This window comes from Gallus gallus, chromosome 4 (genome assembly GCF_016699485.2).
Source record: "Gallus gallus isolate bGalGal1 chromosome 4, bGalGal1.mat.broiler.GRCg7b, whole genome shotgun sequence".
NCBI classification, from domain to species: Eukaryota; Metazoa; Chordata; class Aves; order Galliformes; family Phasianidae; genus Gallus; species Gallus gallus.
In genome coordinates this window covers 86,276,453-86,290,528 of record NC_052535.1, presented here as the reverse complement: position 1 = coordinate 86,290,528, position 14,076 = coordinate 86,276,453, and the positions used below count along the sequence as shown (strand labels likewise).

At 40.5% G+C, this 14,076-nt stretch overlaps 1 protein-coding gene across 1 annotated transcript; it reads left to right on the top strand.

Annotated features, from left to right (window-relative positions):
- The first annotated feature begins 4,285 nt into the window (after nt 1-4,285).
- LOC107052288 lies at nt 4,286-9,028 on the top strand. Its single transcript, XM_015280220.4, has one exon. It carries the CDS (start codon nt 4,576-4,578, stop codon nt 7,897-7,899), a length of 3,324 nt encoding a protein of 1,107 aa, XP_015135706.2. The 5' UTR covers nt 4,286-4,575; the 3' UTR covers nt 7,900-9,028.
- Nucleotides 9,029-14,076: the final 5,048 nt, after the last annotated feature.

The window sequence follows — 14,076 nt, the reverse complement described above, 5'->3', positions numbered from 1 at the left end:
CACATGTTTATCTATTCAAAATAAAATTTAAATAATTTCTTCTAAAAATGTTCTTTTGCTGTGCATTTGAAGAGTTAAGAGTGTGTTGCAGTTCTATATGAAACGTACTTTATATATCTTTAGTATCTTGGGTTTAGCTTTTCCCACAAGTGTAGAGCAGGTGAGTCAACTGGGCTAGGTATAATACTTCATACAATGGTACTCCAGAAGACATGTTTTGATGCCATGAAGTGCTGGTTCTAAATCATCACCAGGGGTCTTGTTCTTTCTTACAGTTGCATTAACACCTATTGCAAACAACAGCCACCAAATGTATGAAGATTAGCTAAACTTCATGGAAGACATTACAGAGAACTGAAAGGGGATCACTGAGCATCACTCTCTGTAGTCCATACAGTCCATATTGATGGGCAAAACAACTGTGACACATTGCTCTCTCCTGCATCCCAAAGTAACATTCTCAATTCAAGTCAATGGGCATGAAGTCACAGCAAGAATGAAGTAACAATCCAGATCCCAGTCTAGGGTCTTTCTAAGTATTTCAGAAAGTGTTGATGTCAATGAGTGCAGTTTTTCTGCATGGAAGAATTCAATTCCACACCTTTGCTTCACAGGCACTTGCACATTTTTTTCAGATGCCCCTCTGCTGTCATTTGTCACATGGCAAGAAAATGTAATGGAATATTTTTGGGAGGATTCAGCCTCTGCTGTCAAACCACTGACATCCACCCCTGATGTTGTGAGCCAACATAATAAACTAGGAGGCATTACTTTTGAATATTAGAATACAAGATATTGGAATAGAAGATAATGGAACAGAACAGAACTTGATTACTTAGGCATTTTTTTATTGACACCCTTAATGCTACAGAAGTTTCAAAGATTTATAGAGATTTTCATTACATTTTAGATGAACTAGCTTTCTGGTTTGTTTTTTTTTTTTTCTTTTTGAGGGTTTTTTTTTTCTGTTTTTGTTGTTGTTGTTGTTTGTTTTCCTCATATCCTTCAGATATACCATGAACAGCTTAAAGTTGAAAGAACATATGGAATTTAAATGTAGTTAAAATGCATTGCTTTGTTGAAACTGAAACACTTCAGATGAGTGAATAGTCTTCAAATCATTGTCTTTGCTGCACTGAAGTGCAAAACCAAATTTCTAACCCTTAAATGTCTTGTAAATCAAATGGTTTGTCTTCCAAACTACTTTAGCTCTGCTTACAGTATCTTGAGCAAGTAACAATGCCTTAAAACATTATCAGTATTTTTTGACCAAGGAAGGAGATGATGCACTAGAGATTCATGCAAATATTGTTTGCACACATCCATCATCTTTCTAGAAAACCTGGGCAGTCTTCGTCCTCTATCCTCTTCAAAAGTGTGTGGGAAGTAGAGAAAATAGTTCTTAAATGATAAAGAGAGAATTTTGTCATCAGGATAGATTACAGATTTTGACTAAATGAATTATCTTGCTGGAACGAACTTCAAAATGTACATCATCAAAATCATTTATTTGACACTCTAAGTCATTGCATTTGTCAAGGTGTGTCTATACAGGATAGATGTAGCTACTTCCACAAAATCCCTTCCCTTGCAGAAATATGTTTTGTTTGACAGATGAAGCTCTGAGATGAAGAACTGAATGAAGATACATGATTATGCAGAACAGTGTAGATGCTTACACATAAGACAGAAAAGGACATTTTCTGCCCCACTGAAGAGAAAGTTGTATGGCAGACTTTTCTTTAGGTATTTGAAGTCATGCCAGCACCTTATCTCTCATGACCTTGACACTCTCATGCCATGTTTAAACTGAATCACTCAGGAAAACGTCAGATTAATAACAGTGAAAACTGAAATTCATTATGTATTCACAGTTTACATGGGAGGAATCAGAGAAATTGAAATTGGAAGGAAATATGAAGTTATTTAATCACAGCTCCTATATATCCCAGATTCTTCAAAGTCAATTGGAGAAACCTAAACAACTCAGTAACTTTGTTGAAATGACAAGCTTTGTGCTTAGAGTCTTTGGTTCAGCATTGCAGAGCAGAGTACTAGCCCCTGTTTTCCTATTTTGCACAGAGCATGCAGCATCTGCACCAAAATGAACGAAGTAATTCCTTTAAAAAGAGAATCTGGCTGTCACAAGGCTCTAGACTTACATATAATAAGTGGTCTTGAAGAGTTTGGAGCATATTATGCAACTGATTTGAAAGATAACATTGACATAGCCTCATAGCAGTGTGGGTAGTGGGGAGAAGGCCTCAAATTTCTAGCAGTTTCTGCTAAAATTGCAAACAGACTGAGATATGCACATTAGAAAATGAAGTATTTTCTAGACAGGGAGGAGGGTAAATAAATGCTGAAGGAAACTGACTTGTGTTAGGGAAACTTTTATTGTAGATTCATATGCTAAGATATTTCTTGAGTAGTGTCCAACTTTTACATCTCTACAGAAGCATACAGGTACAGGTGATACTAGAAAACAGCACACTTAGTCTGCAGAGGTGTCATTCTTTTTATTCATCTTAGTATCACCAGTTCAAACTGTCCCATAGAACATGTAGAACATAGATAAGATGTAATTATTATGCATTATTATGAATATATCTAGACACGGATCCAAAAGAATCTGAAAGTCTCTTAATGCTGAGTCATGTACTTGAAGGGACAAATTTTTAGCTTCTGAAAATGACTGCTTCTCCCTAAACTTAGGGAAGTACATCCACAACCATCCACACAAATTTCATCAGAATGAGTAACCAGTTAGAGTTCACTGTATCATCTGAATGACTGTCATCCTAAGGTAGTGTCACTACATACGTGAGACTTACAGAGGGCTGTATACCTCATTCTGCCATTTTCCTCCGATGTTTAATAAGTTACTTCACTTCCAAGCCTTCCTTCTTGACTTTTGTCTATCCCGTTTTGTTACACTGTGAATTGTCCATGATCGTCTGCTTTTGTGATGTGTTTTACAGTTGTCTTGAAGCACAATAGGCCCAATTCATGTTCAACCCTTCCAAGGAATTGCAGACTGCAGCTACTTGCAGGCATTCCATTGGCACAAGGTGGTAACTTTTCCTCGAGTATCTGCATTTATGATAGGTTTCTTTCAGACAAAGCTCCTTTCCTTTCTAGTTACAAAAGAGAGTGCCCCAGAAGGAACAAAATAAATGTTCAAGCATTTACTCCCAGAACTAAATCTTTTGCATTTTTACAATGGTTTTGATTGAAAGAGAGACTAAATCCAGGATTCACTTTACAGTAAATGCCCTCAAGACTAGGCTGGAAAGTCAAATTTCTTCTGATCTCTCTCTCTCTCCATCAGACACATCCCCCAGACACAGAATAGGAGACCGATAACGTTCCTTATCCAGGTTAGTTTTCTGTTATTGCCCTCTAGATTGAATTTGGATCCCAAATACCAAAAGGCACAGAAGCTAAATCTTGCATTTACACAACTGCTCTCCCTCCTGATGGTTTTATGAAAACAAATGCTAAATTTACATCCATGCTCATCTTAAATAAAAGTAGCAGATTTCAATGTCATTCCCCCTTAAAAGAGGGTTCTGTAAGCCAAATGTTACGTGAAATATTCACGGTCATTTTAGAAACTGATTATTTTTCATCCTTAGGTTCATGTATTTGAAGACAACTCAAAAAGGAAAAGCATCAGAAAAGCCTTTGGTATCCAGAACAAAAATAACACAGAATAGGAGAAGTCCTAATTCTTTTTCTGCTGCCTTGTAGAGAATAGAGGAAAGCAGGGACAGTCAGCTCAGTGTGAGAAGAATCATATGATCATAGAATTATTAAAGACACTAAGATCATTAAGTCCAACCATCAACTCATCACCACTGTACCCACTGACCATGTCCTTCTGGATTAATGGTTCACAGTTGTGCATGAGTCCTAATAGTTGGGAATATGGAAAATCAAACCGTTTGAAAACTTCACTGCTCTTTCAATTGGTGGTATATTTGCTTACTTTTTCTGTATTTCTACCCTTCCCAATAACGTATGGGCCCACATATGTATGCCTGTACTGGAGGGAGAGCTGAATAAGAAGCATTTCATGATAACAGAGACATAAGATACCTCTTTTTGGAGTGTTGTATGCGTAGCGAGGGAAACGAGGTGTGTTGTAGGCGCAGCGAGGGAAACGAGGTGTGACGCGTGCAGGTTCCTATGCCACCTGTGTTATGCCACCTTTGTGTGCCAAGTGTAACTTCGTGATTGGAGGAAACACTTGTATTTAAACACGTAGCCTATAGCAATAAACGCCATTTGCATCACTTACTCCTGGGGTCTGTGTGAGCATCTGGCCCCGACCTGGTAAAGGGTCGGTTTCGCCCAGCAGTAAGCCCTACATGTGGACAGAGGACGAACACCGGACGAGCGAACGGAGACCACATGCAACAAGTGGTGACCCCGACGTGATCTGTCTGCTGAGGGTGGCTGCCCGGCGTGCCCGTGACGCGGAGAAGAGCCTGTGAGGTGGCGGCAGGTCGCGCACGGAAGACGTATTGCGGTTAAGAGCCTGTGAGGTGGCGGCAGGTCGCATACGTAACAATGCACCAAGTCATTAAGGTACTTGTGCAGTTTTGTAAGGACTACTGTGGAAAATCTACTCCTTCCGGGAAGGAGATCGCGGCAGTTTTGTCGCTGTTAAATGAGCTGGGGGAGCTGGACTCTCCCCGCTACGTTTTGGATTCGAGTAGGTGGGACTTGCTCACCTTGGCGCTATGCCAGCGCGCCATGGCCAGTCAGAAGGCTACGGAACTTAAAACGTGGGGACTGATGTTAGGAGCCCTTAAGGCGGCCAGGGCAGAGCACAAACTTGGCGCGGTCATGAGCGGGGAGGGAGCTCCGGGGAGCGGGTCTTTGGAGTTTTGCAGGACCGGCGCTCAGACCGGCGCTCAGACCGGCGCTCAGACCGGCGCTCAGACCGGCGCTCAGACGACAGCGAATAAAACGGCGACGGAGAGAGAGGAAGATTGCGAGAAGGACAACGAAGAGTCGCAGAGGCTCGGGGGGGGTGCAACGGCGCCGACGGCCCCTCCTAATTCTATTGCGCTGTCGCCGCCCCCGCCCTACCCTAAGCAGCCGTTATATCCTTCCTTGGCAACGACATCGGAGCAGGGGGCGGGACCATCCCCAAAAGGAAAGGGGGAGGGGAGACTTAAGCTTACTGATTGGGGGCAGATCAAAGAGGAAGTGGCACAGAAAGGTCTGGCGGCAACTTATACACTCCCAGTTGTTGTCTCGGAGGAGGGAGGCCCAATCTGGGTCCCGTTGGACCCAAAGGGGGTAGCAAGGATGATTGAGGCAGTAGAAAAGAAAGGGCTGAAGTCGCCATTGACGATGAATGCCCTTGAGGCCCTCACAGCATCGGGCCCAATGCTGCCTTATGATATTGAAAATTTAATGCGCATGGTGTTGAAACCAGTGCAGTATACGCTCTGGAGAGAGGAGTGGCATACCAAATTAAAACAAATGCTGATTACGGCGCAGGGTGATCAAAGAAACCCCATATATGGGTCCGATATACAGAGATTAACGGGCAATGCACCAGGTCTGCTGACCCCTCAAGCACAAGTTTGTCAACTTAGACCAGGAGAGTTGATAGCAACTACGGACGCTGCAATAGACGCGTTCCAAAAGCTTGCAAGGAGTGCTGAGCCCACTACTCCGTGGACAGAGATTGCGCAAGGCCCCACAGAGCCATTTCAGGAGTTTGCAGACAGATTAATTAAGGCAGTGGAAGGCTCGGATCTGCCCAGAGCAGTTCACGGTCCCGTCATCCTGGATTGCTTGTATCAGAAGTCCAGTGAAGGGGTGCAGGGGATTTTGCGAGCGGCGCCGGGGAGGCTCCAAACCCCTGGTGAGGCCATCAAGTATGTCCTAGATAAGCAAAAGGCCTGCCCGTCTGTGGCAGGGGAGGTAGCTGCGGCGGTAGCAGGAGTGATGATGGCCTGTAGGGAGGCGGACCATCGTAGTGCAGACCGACAGTTAGGACCTTGCTTTAAATGTGGTCAGGTGGGCCACATTAGGGCCCAATGCAGAATGGGCACGGGTGGAGGCGTAACATGTCAGCAGTGTGGGCGGAAGGGTCATACAGCACCACAATGCAGGGCCCGTAGGCCTCCACGCCAGGGAAATAACAACGGGAGACAGTCCGAGCACGGTGACTTCATTTTTCGACCTATGCAGGCCCCTGACCTAAGTTTACCCATGGCGGCGCTGTCTCTAAGTACCCATGAGCGCCCTCTGGTGAAAGCCACTATTTCTTGCACCAACCTCCCGCCGGATTTTCAAGGCCCTCGATCTATCTTTGTCACTGCCCTCATAGATTCCGGCGCCGACGTTACTGTGGTCGCGGAAACAGAATGGCCATCCTCGTGGCCCGCGGAGGCCTCGCAGTCTATTATGGGGGTTGGAGGGGCGACCCCCTCACACCGGTCTACCAATGAGGTACAAGCGGTTGTGATTAACAGGGATGGCTCCTTAGAGAAACCGGCGTTGCTTACACCATTGGTGGCGCGTGTCCCCGGAACTCTTCTGGGGCGGGATTTCTTGCGACAAACAGCATGCTTGATACAGGCTCTAAATACAACCCTCCCTTGGGACCCCCAAGAATTGGATATTTTAGGGTCCCAGATGATCAAGAACGGAACAACACGTACGTGTGTTACCTTTGGTTCGGTGTGCTATAAAGAGAACAATCGCAGTAGAGTCTGTCACAATTTTGATGGGAATTTTAATGGGACTGGTGGGGCGGAAGCAGAATTGCGTGACTTCATAGCAAAATGGAAAAGTGATGACCTTCTTATAAGGCCCTATGTCAACCAATCATGGACGATGGTAAGTCCAATAAACGTAGAGAGTTTTTCAATAAGTCGTAGATATTGTGGATTCACCAGTAACGAGACTCGTTACTATAGAGGGGACCTTTCTAATTGGTGTAGTTCAAAAAGGGGAAAATGGTCAGCGGGGTACAGCAACGGGACAAAATGTTCCAGCAACACGACAGGTTGTGGTGGTAATTGCACAACGGAATGGAATTATTATGCATATGGGTTTACCTTCGGGAAACAGCCAGAGGTGTTGTGGAACAATGGGACTGCTAAGGCACTCCCACCAGGTATTTTCTTGATTTGTGGGGACAGGGCTTGGCAAGGCATCCCGCGTAATGCCTTGGGAGGGCCCTGTTATCTAGGACAATTGACTATGCTCTCTCCTAACTTTACCACCTGGATAGCGTATGGGCCGAACATTACGGGTCACCACCGTAGCAGGCGCTCGCTGAGTCGTCTCTCGCCTGACTGCGGTGATGAGCTACAGCTATGGAGTGTGACAGCCCGGATATTTGCTTCTTTCTTTGCTCCTGGTATAGCAGCAGCACAGGCCTTAAAGGAGATCGAACGATTGGCATGTTGGTCAGTTAAGCAAGCAAATTTAACATCATTAATATTGAATGCGATGCTGGAGGATACGAGCAGCATCCGGCACGCAGTGTTGCAGAATCGAGCAGTCATCGATTTCTTACTCCTGGCGCAGGGACACGGGTGTCAAGACGTGGAAGGGATGTGTTGCTTCAATCTCAGCGATCACAGTGAGTCCATTCACAAGGTGCTCCAAGCCATGAAGGAACATACGGAGAAGATACGGGTGGAAGATGATCCCATAGGGGACTGGTTTACGCGCACGTTTGGTGATCTAGGAAGGTGGCTCGCGAAAGGTGTTAAGACGCTACTGTTTGCCTTGCTTGTCATAGCCTGTCTATTAGCTATCATTCCATGTATAATCAAGTGCTTTCAGGATTGTCTATTGAGAACAATGAATCAGTTTATGGATGAACGCATAAAATATCATAGAATTAGGGAGCAGCTGTAGGTTCCGAACGCGATGTGACGGGAGCTATCGGCATAGGGAGGGGGAGATGTTGTATGCGTAGCGAGGGAAACGAGGTGTGTTGTAGGCGCAGCGAGGGAAACGAGGTGTGACGCGTGCAGGTTCCTATGCCACCTGTGTTATGCCACCTTTGTGTGCCAAGTGTAACTTCGTGATTGGAGGAAACACTTGTATTTAAACACGTAGCCTATAGCAATAAACGCCATTTGCATCACTTACTCCTGGGGTCTGTGTGAGCATCTGGCCCCGACCTGGTAAAGGGTCGGTTTCGCCCAGCAGTAAGCCCTACATGTGGACAGAGGACGAACACCGGACGAGCGAACGGAGACCACATGCAACAGGAATGTATTACTTCAAGTAGCAGAAATTACGGGGGCAGATATAAGGAATAGTTCAGGAAATTGTTTTAACACTTTCTTTTGATAGATGTTGTTTAATTTAATTCAGTATATGATCAGGTGTGTTAGAACCACAAATATCAGAGAAAAAAATGTAAAAAGCAGTCTGTTATCAGCAACAAAACACAAATTAAGCTTGTTGATTAGACTTCCAAATTCTTGAAATTTTATTATGATATTCAATATTGGAGATATGACATGAAGTATCAGACTTGACTTATAACTTTAATTTCAGAAGACATTAATGATCTCAATACTGGAAATATATAACCAAACAAATGTGACAGTTTTTAATTATTGTTAGAATTTAATAATTTACAAGAAGAACTCAATTAGTAGAACTCAATTATTTCTGTAAAAAACTGAGTTCTGTCTGGACTCATTTCTAAAGATTTGTCATTATTATTTAGTTTTATTATTAATATTTTCCTTCTGATTTAGGAACCTTTCAAAATGTAGCAGTTCGTGTCTGTTTTAAAATGTGAATACTTACGAAAAGATGATGGGATGAACATCAATATACTTCTGTTGTGAGTGCATATAAATGCTTTCTACTGCGTATGCTTATTGACTCTGATTTGCTCCTATTTCACAATTTATTCAGAGTAATATTTTTAAATTAACATTTTAATTGTCATTCTTTAAAATAACATTTTTTAAAATGTTGAAATTGTATTTCTTAAAAATAAATAAATAAATAACCATGAAAAGGATGGACCTTCCCCCCTTGTTTTCAACCAGTTCTTTGTTATATGAAAAACACAAAAAGTCCAATTATGGAATTATTTCTCTTAATTCAAGCACAATTCATTTGCTCATTTCCTCTTTTTACCAAGTTTCTCTTTGTTAGCTAAAAGTTCCATTCTCTTACTCTTACAATATTTAGAGGAAAAAACAAAAAAGTCTTTGTTGTAAAATGTATTTAGTTCATTCACTTTGTCCTTTTAATACACAGAATACATTTGCAGCATGTAGGAGACATCAGACTTTGTGCACTGAGCCATCTGATGTTTGTATATTGCTGGTGAAACTGCACGAGGCAAACACGTATTAATTTTTATTCAGATCTTGGAAATGTGGTTCACGGACTGAAAATTCATTTGAATACAGCAAAGTATCCCTGCCTAGAAATAAGCCATTCAATCACTTCCACAGCATACGACTCACAAATATGTGTTGGTCATATGGATAATAGGAAGATCCTGCTTAAATGCTTAGTGCCGATAGGAAAAAAAAGCAGCCAGGCTAAACCATTATTAAGATATAAATAGGCTTGTAAACAACTTAATTGCATAAAGGAGTTGGTTTTCTTGGGACTGCAGCAATTTGCATAATGAACTGCAGCAGTAGCCCTAACAACATTCTGTGTTAACTGACGTCAAGTGAGATTGTCAACTTTTGCAGTGCCAGACAGCATTTGCTTGCAGTCATTTTTACAGAGAAGGAACTCTGAGAAGGAAAAGTGTGACAGAGAATTTTTCTGCTTGTTTGCTTTTAGGTTTGCATTCAACCCACATTTGTTGTTTTTTTAAATTATTTATCAATGTTGCTAAACTATACACTTTTTTTTTTGAAATAATATCCTAATGATAATGATTTTCTTTCCTATTAGAACTCCAATTTCATAAAGCTATCAATCTACTATATCTTGCTATTTGTATCTGAAGTAAAGATTTAGATCTGAATGTTTCAAGTATTAGGACAACTGTTCTTTCAAATCAATATTCTTTTTACACATAATTTTGAGACTTGAGAACATAGAACCCCCGAACTGGAAGGAACCATAGGAGTCCTCTAGCCCAATACTCTTTCAGATCAGGTCAGCCATTAATTCAGACCAGGTTGTTTAAGGCTTTATCCAGTCTGATCTTGAAACCTTCAAAAGATTCAGATTCCACAGCCTCTCGGGCACTGTGTTACATTTCTTCATTATGGCTTAGATCTGCACATCGTTTTGAAGGAGCAGCTGCAATATAGGCACATTATACCCTAGAGATATTATATAGCCACGAGACATACTAAAATATCTCACATGGCATACAGGGAAGTAACTAAAGTGATGCTTTTTGATATTTCACCTAACAATAAAGAAGGAATTAAGTCCTAGTATTAGAAAGTGTACAGTGAATATAGTGAATAATCAGAACAGTACATGATTGCCTTTTTTTTGGTTAAGTTTCAGTTGTGTTTTGAAAACATACAGGCCTGACAGTGTTTTAAAGGAAACTCACTCACTCTCATGCACATGCCTGGGAAGGTAGCTATACCTCCCATAGCTAATGATGTACTCCTTGTAACAAAGCCCAGCATGCAACTTGCCTTATTCATATTGAGAGTAAAATGCTGGCTCGTACCCTGCCACACATCCACCATCATCATGGACATCTTCTGCAGGACACTGTTCAGCCAGCCACATCCATTCAGTGGTGATGCCTTGGGTTATTCCAAAGTGCAGAGCTTTGGGCTTCTCCTGGGTGAATTTCTCATGAACTGAATTCACAGCACTTTTTAATGGTGTCATGTCATGTTTGCCTCTTCATACCCTATGCAATGTTCCATCCATGCTTGCTTGTTGGTTTGGAGTTGAGCCTTTTTATGATGCACCACAACATCATACCAACACTGTGATTGGCAAGGCAAGATTTGCATGAAGGAATTATATTAAGTAATTATGGAATTAATTATTAAACTGATGTTATTCATGGCTACAGGCAGACATTGTTAAGCTGACATAAAACTATGCACAGATGCTCTTTTCCACATGTAGTTATGGCAATTCAGCTCATCTCTCCCAGCAGAGTTATTTGCAAAGTGAATATCTCCCAAATATGAGAATTTTTGATAATTTTAGGTGATATTCATGAAATAATGATGAATAAACAGAAAAGAATATACTTTTACAGAAGTAAAAATACGTATATATGTTGATATTAAATTAAGAAAACCACAGCTGCACAGCTACATTAATACAACATACATAGTAAATTTAAATTAGGCTGAAAAAAAAAAAAACAATCTATATTTGAGATAGAATATTTTAATCTCTAGAGTTGGAATAAAGTGACAGAAAAAATCCTATCAAATTAGGACATTTTACAAATAAAAGTGCTGACAAGACTTAGATAATATTTTTTTAGCTGGATTTCAACATATATCACTGTGCAAAAGAACATGGTTTGACTAATAGAAATTCTCTGCCTGAGATTCAGCATGCAGCAATAATGTTATAGAAAATCAAAATATATAATAAACATAATATATGTATTTTTTCTCTTTGGACATCATGGTGAACCTATTCCTATATTCCTAATACAGCTGACTTTCTGACAGAAAGAGTTTTTTGGGGGAAGATTACAGATAAAGAGGCCCAGTCTTTTATACATACATTTTAAAACATGGCCTTCTCATCTAAGAAAAATAATATTCCTCATTGGCAAAAGCTTTTAGTTACCCCTTTCTCATCACTTTTCCTTTGGTTCAGAAACATTAACTCTGCTTTAATGCTTAATCTGTGAAATGTTTACCAAATATGGTAAACATTGAACTGAAATTACCTAGATGTAAAAAGCCAAAATTTTTGGCTATGGAAAATATTTCCACAGGCCAGCATGACAGAGCAAATAAAATTGTTTTACTCGTTTTGAGGCCATCAGCAGCTGGTAAAGATTTAAGGTTGATGAATATATTAGCAGTGCATTCACTGATGCCTTTGGATGTTACTGTTGTTGTGATTCATTTTATTCAATTTCTCAGAGTGAATAATATCATTAAAACTGAATTCTTCCAAGGGGAACAACACAAACATATCAACTAAATTCATTTCGAATCCATTTCCCTTCCCTCTTTCAGCCAGTGCTCTTGGTCAGACACTTTGGAAGATTATTTCCTGGACAGAAAAAGAAAGAGAAATGCTATTCTAACTAAAATTATGCTGCATATAATATTTCTGGAGAATTATAAAACTCATGTTCACAATAGTGGCTGATTGCTCCCTGTATTTTCATTACTCTTCCCTATTTTGATCTATTCATAGTGGCGTTGGAAGGACAATCAAAAATTTCACTTCTGTGTGTCTCTGGGTAGTTAGATAACTTATTTTTTCAGCATGCAGAAAACTGTTTCCTAGTTTCATGGTCTTTATAAATGGGAAATATCCATTCACACACAATGATTTCAGCCACAAAAAACAGAAGAGTAAGGTTTGTGAGATTAAAAGTTCACACTGCAGTCATGCTGCACTTTTTAGCTGCAGCTGAATTAGGTGAAAAAGTTATTACTTTAATTTAACCCCAGCTGCCATTATCTATATCAAAAACGGGCATTTCACCCCTTTAAGTCTTCCAGCATAAACCCTAGGCAGGTTCAAGCCACTTAATCACAAAGATATATACACTTTCAATACAGACGTATTCTAACTTGTGTTTCATCTAATCAATTTAGAGAATTATTACATGTGCAGGTATGCTGACATATCTGAAGGGTCAGTAATCTTTGAGGGAAGAAGAGGAGGAAGCTGATGAGTAATGTAAGGCAAGGCTGAGGAGATCATCTGTGCTGAGAGCCTTCAGCTGAAACTGCAAAACACAGCAGCTTGGTCTGAGGCCTTATGGCTTCTCCCGTAAGAGGACATAGAAGCACCAGAGGTGAAAAGTAGAAGTATGCTGACAGATGAGCTAGGAATAGCTACAAGAAAATGTTAACAGTTCTCTATATGAGCTTGAGAGAGAGAAGATAATGAATACCTACTTTCAGGTTCAAAGTCTCCCTTCGTGGGTGGCACAAACCTTTTTCTTCTGTTATTTCATCAAATAACTTAGGATGATTCATTATTTTCTTTCTCAGACATTGTCAAGGAAAATGGTGATGACAATGAAATTCTTCTTTGGATGACTACTGCCTTATTAAAAGGCAGAATTAGGTTTTTTTGCAAATAAAGGTAATTCAAACCTGTTGTATTATAAAGAAACTGAGGGCAGTGGGAAAGACTCTCCCTTCTCTGCTTCTCTTGAGTAAATACATGTCTTAATAATTGTACCTTCTTTATACAAATTTACTAATAACTTGTACGATGTACTGGTCTCTGATTCCACAGCAAAATGACATGGGCAGATATTACATCTAAACACGTGAACTCTCCAAGAACACTGTCTACAGTCCAAATAATATACCCAGGAGGTGATGCTGGAGTGCTGGTAGCACGGTACATGTAACATCTTAACAGTGTTGACAACAGTGAAACAGTGCTTGGGTCTGTGTCCTGAAAGGATGGATTCTGTTAGTACAAATGTTATAAACATCTGCAACATTTAAATCATGTTTAAGTACAGCATCATTTACTAACCATTTTCTGGATATCTTTGAAGGAAAACAAACACCTGGAAAAAAGCCCTCAGTGCTTTGGAGGGATATTTCTGAAATGCTCATTGGCATCATGTAAAATCAGCCAGGCCTCAACTTCTTTGAAGTGAGAAGAAATGTTTTTTAATGCATTTGACTGTGTTAATTAAGCAAAAGGACAAAACAAAAGCAGAAGGATAGACATCAGACAGAGAGAAGAACTGAAGGAAGAATTAAGAGGAAACCCTAACTTTCTAAAATGAGTCAGTGAATCAAGGGGATTAATTATAAATCCAGAAGGAGTTTCTGAACATACTGACTTTCAGGTACTGTGGAATCAAAAAGAACTTGCAGCGTTTTTTTTCTCTTGCTTTCATCGCAGAAAATAATTTTTGTTGCTCTTTAATTACAATTATCATGCTGG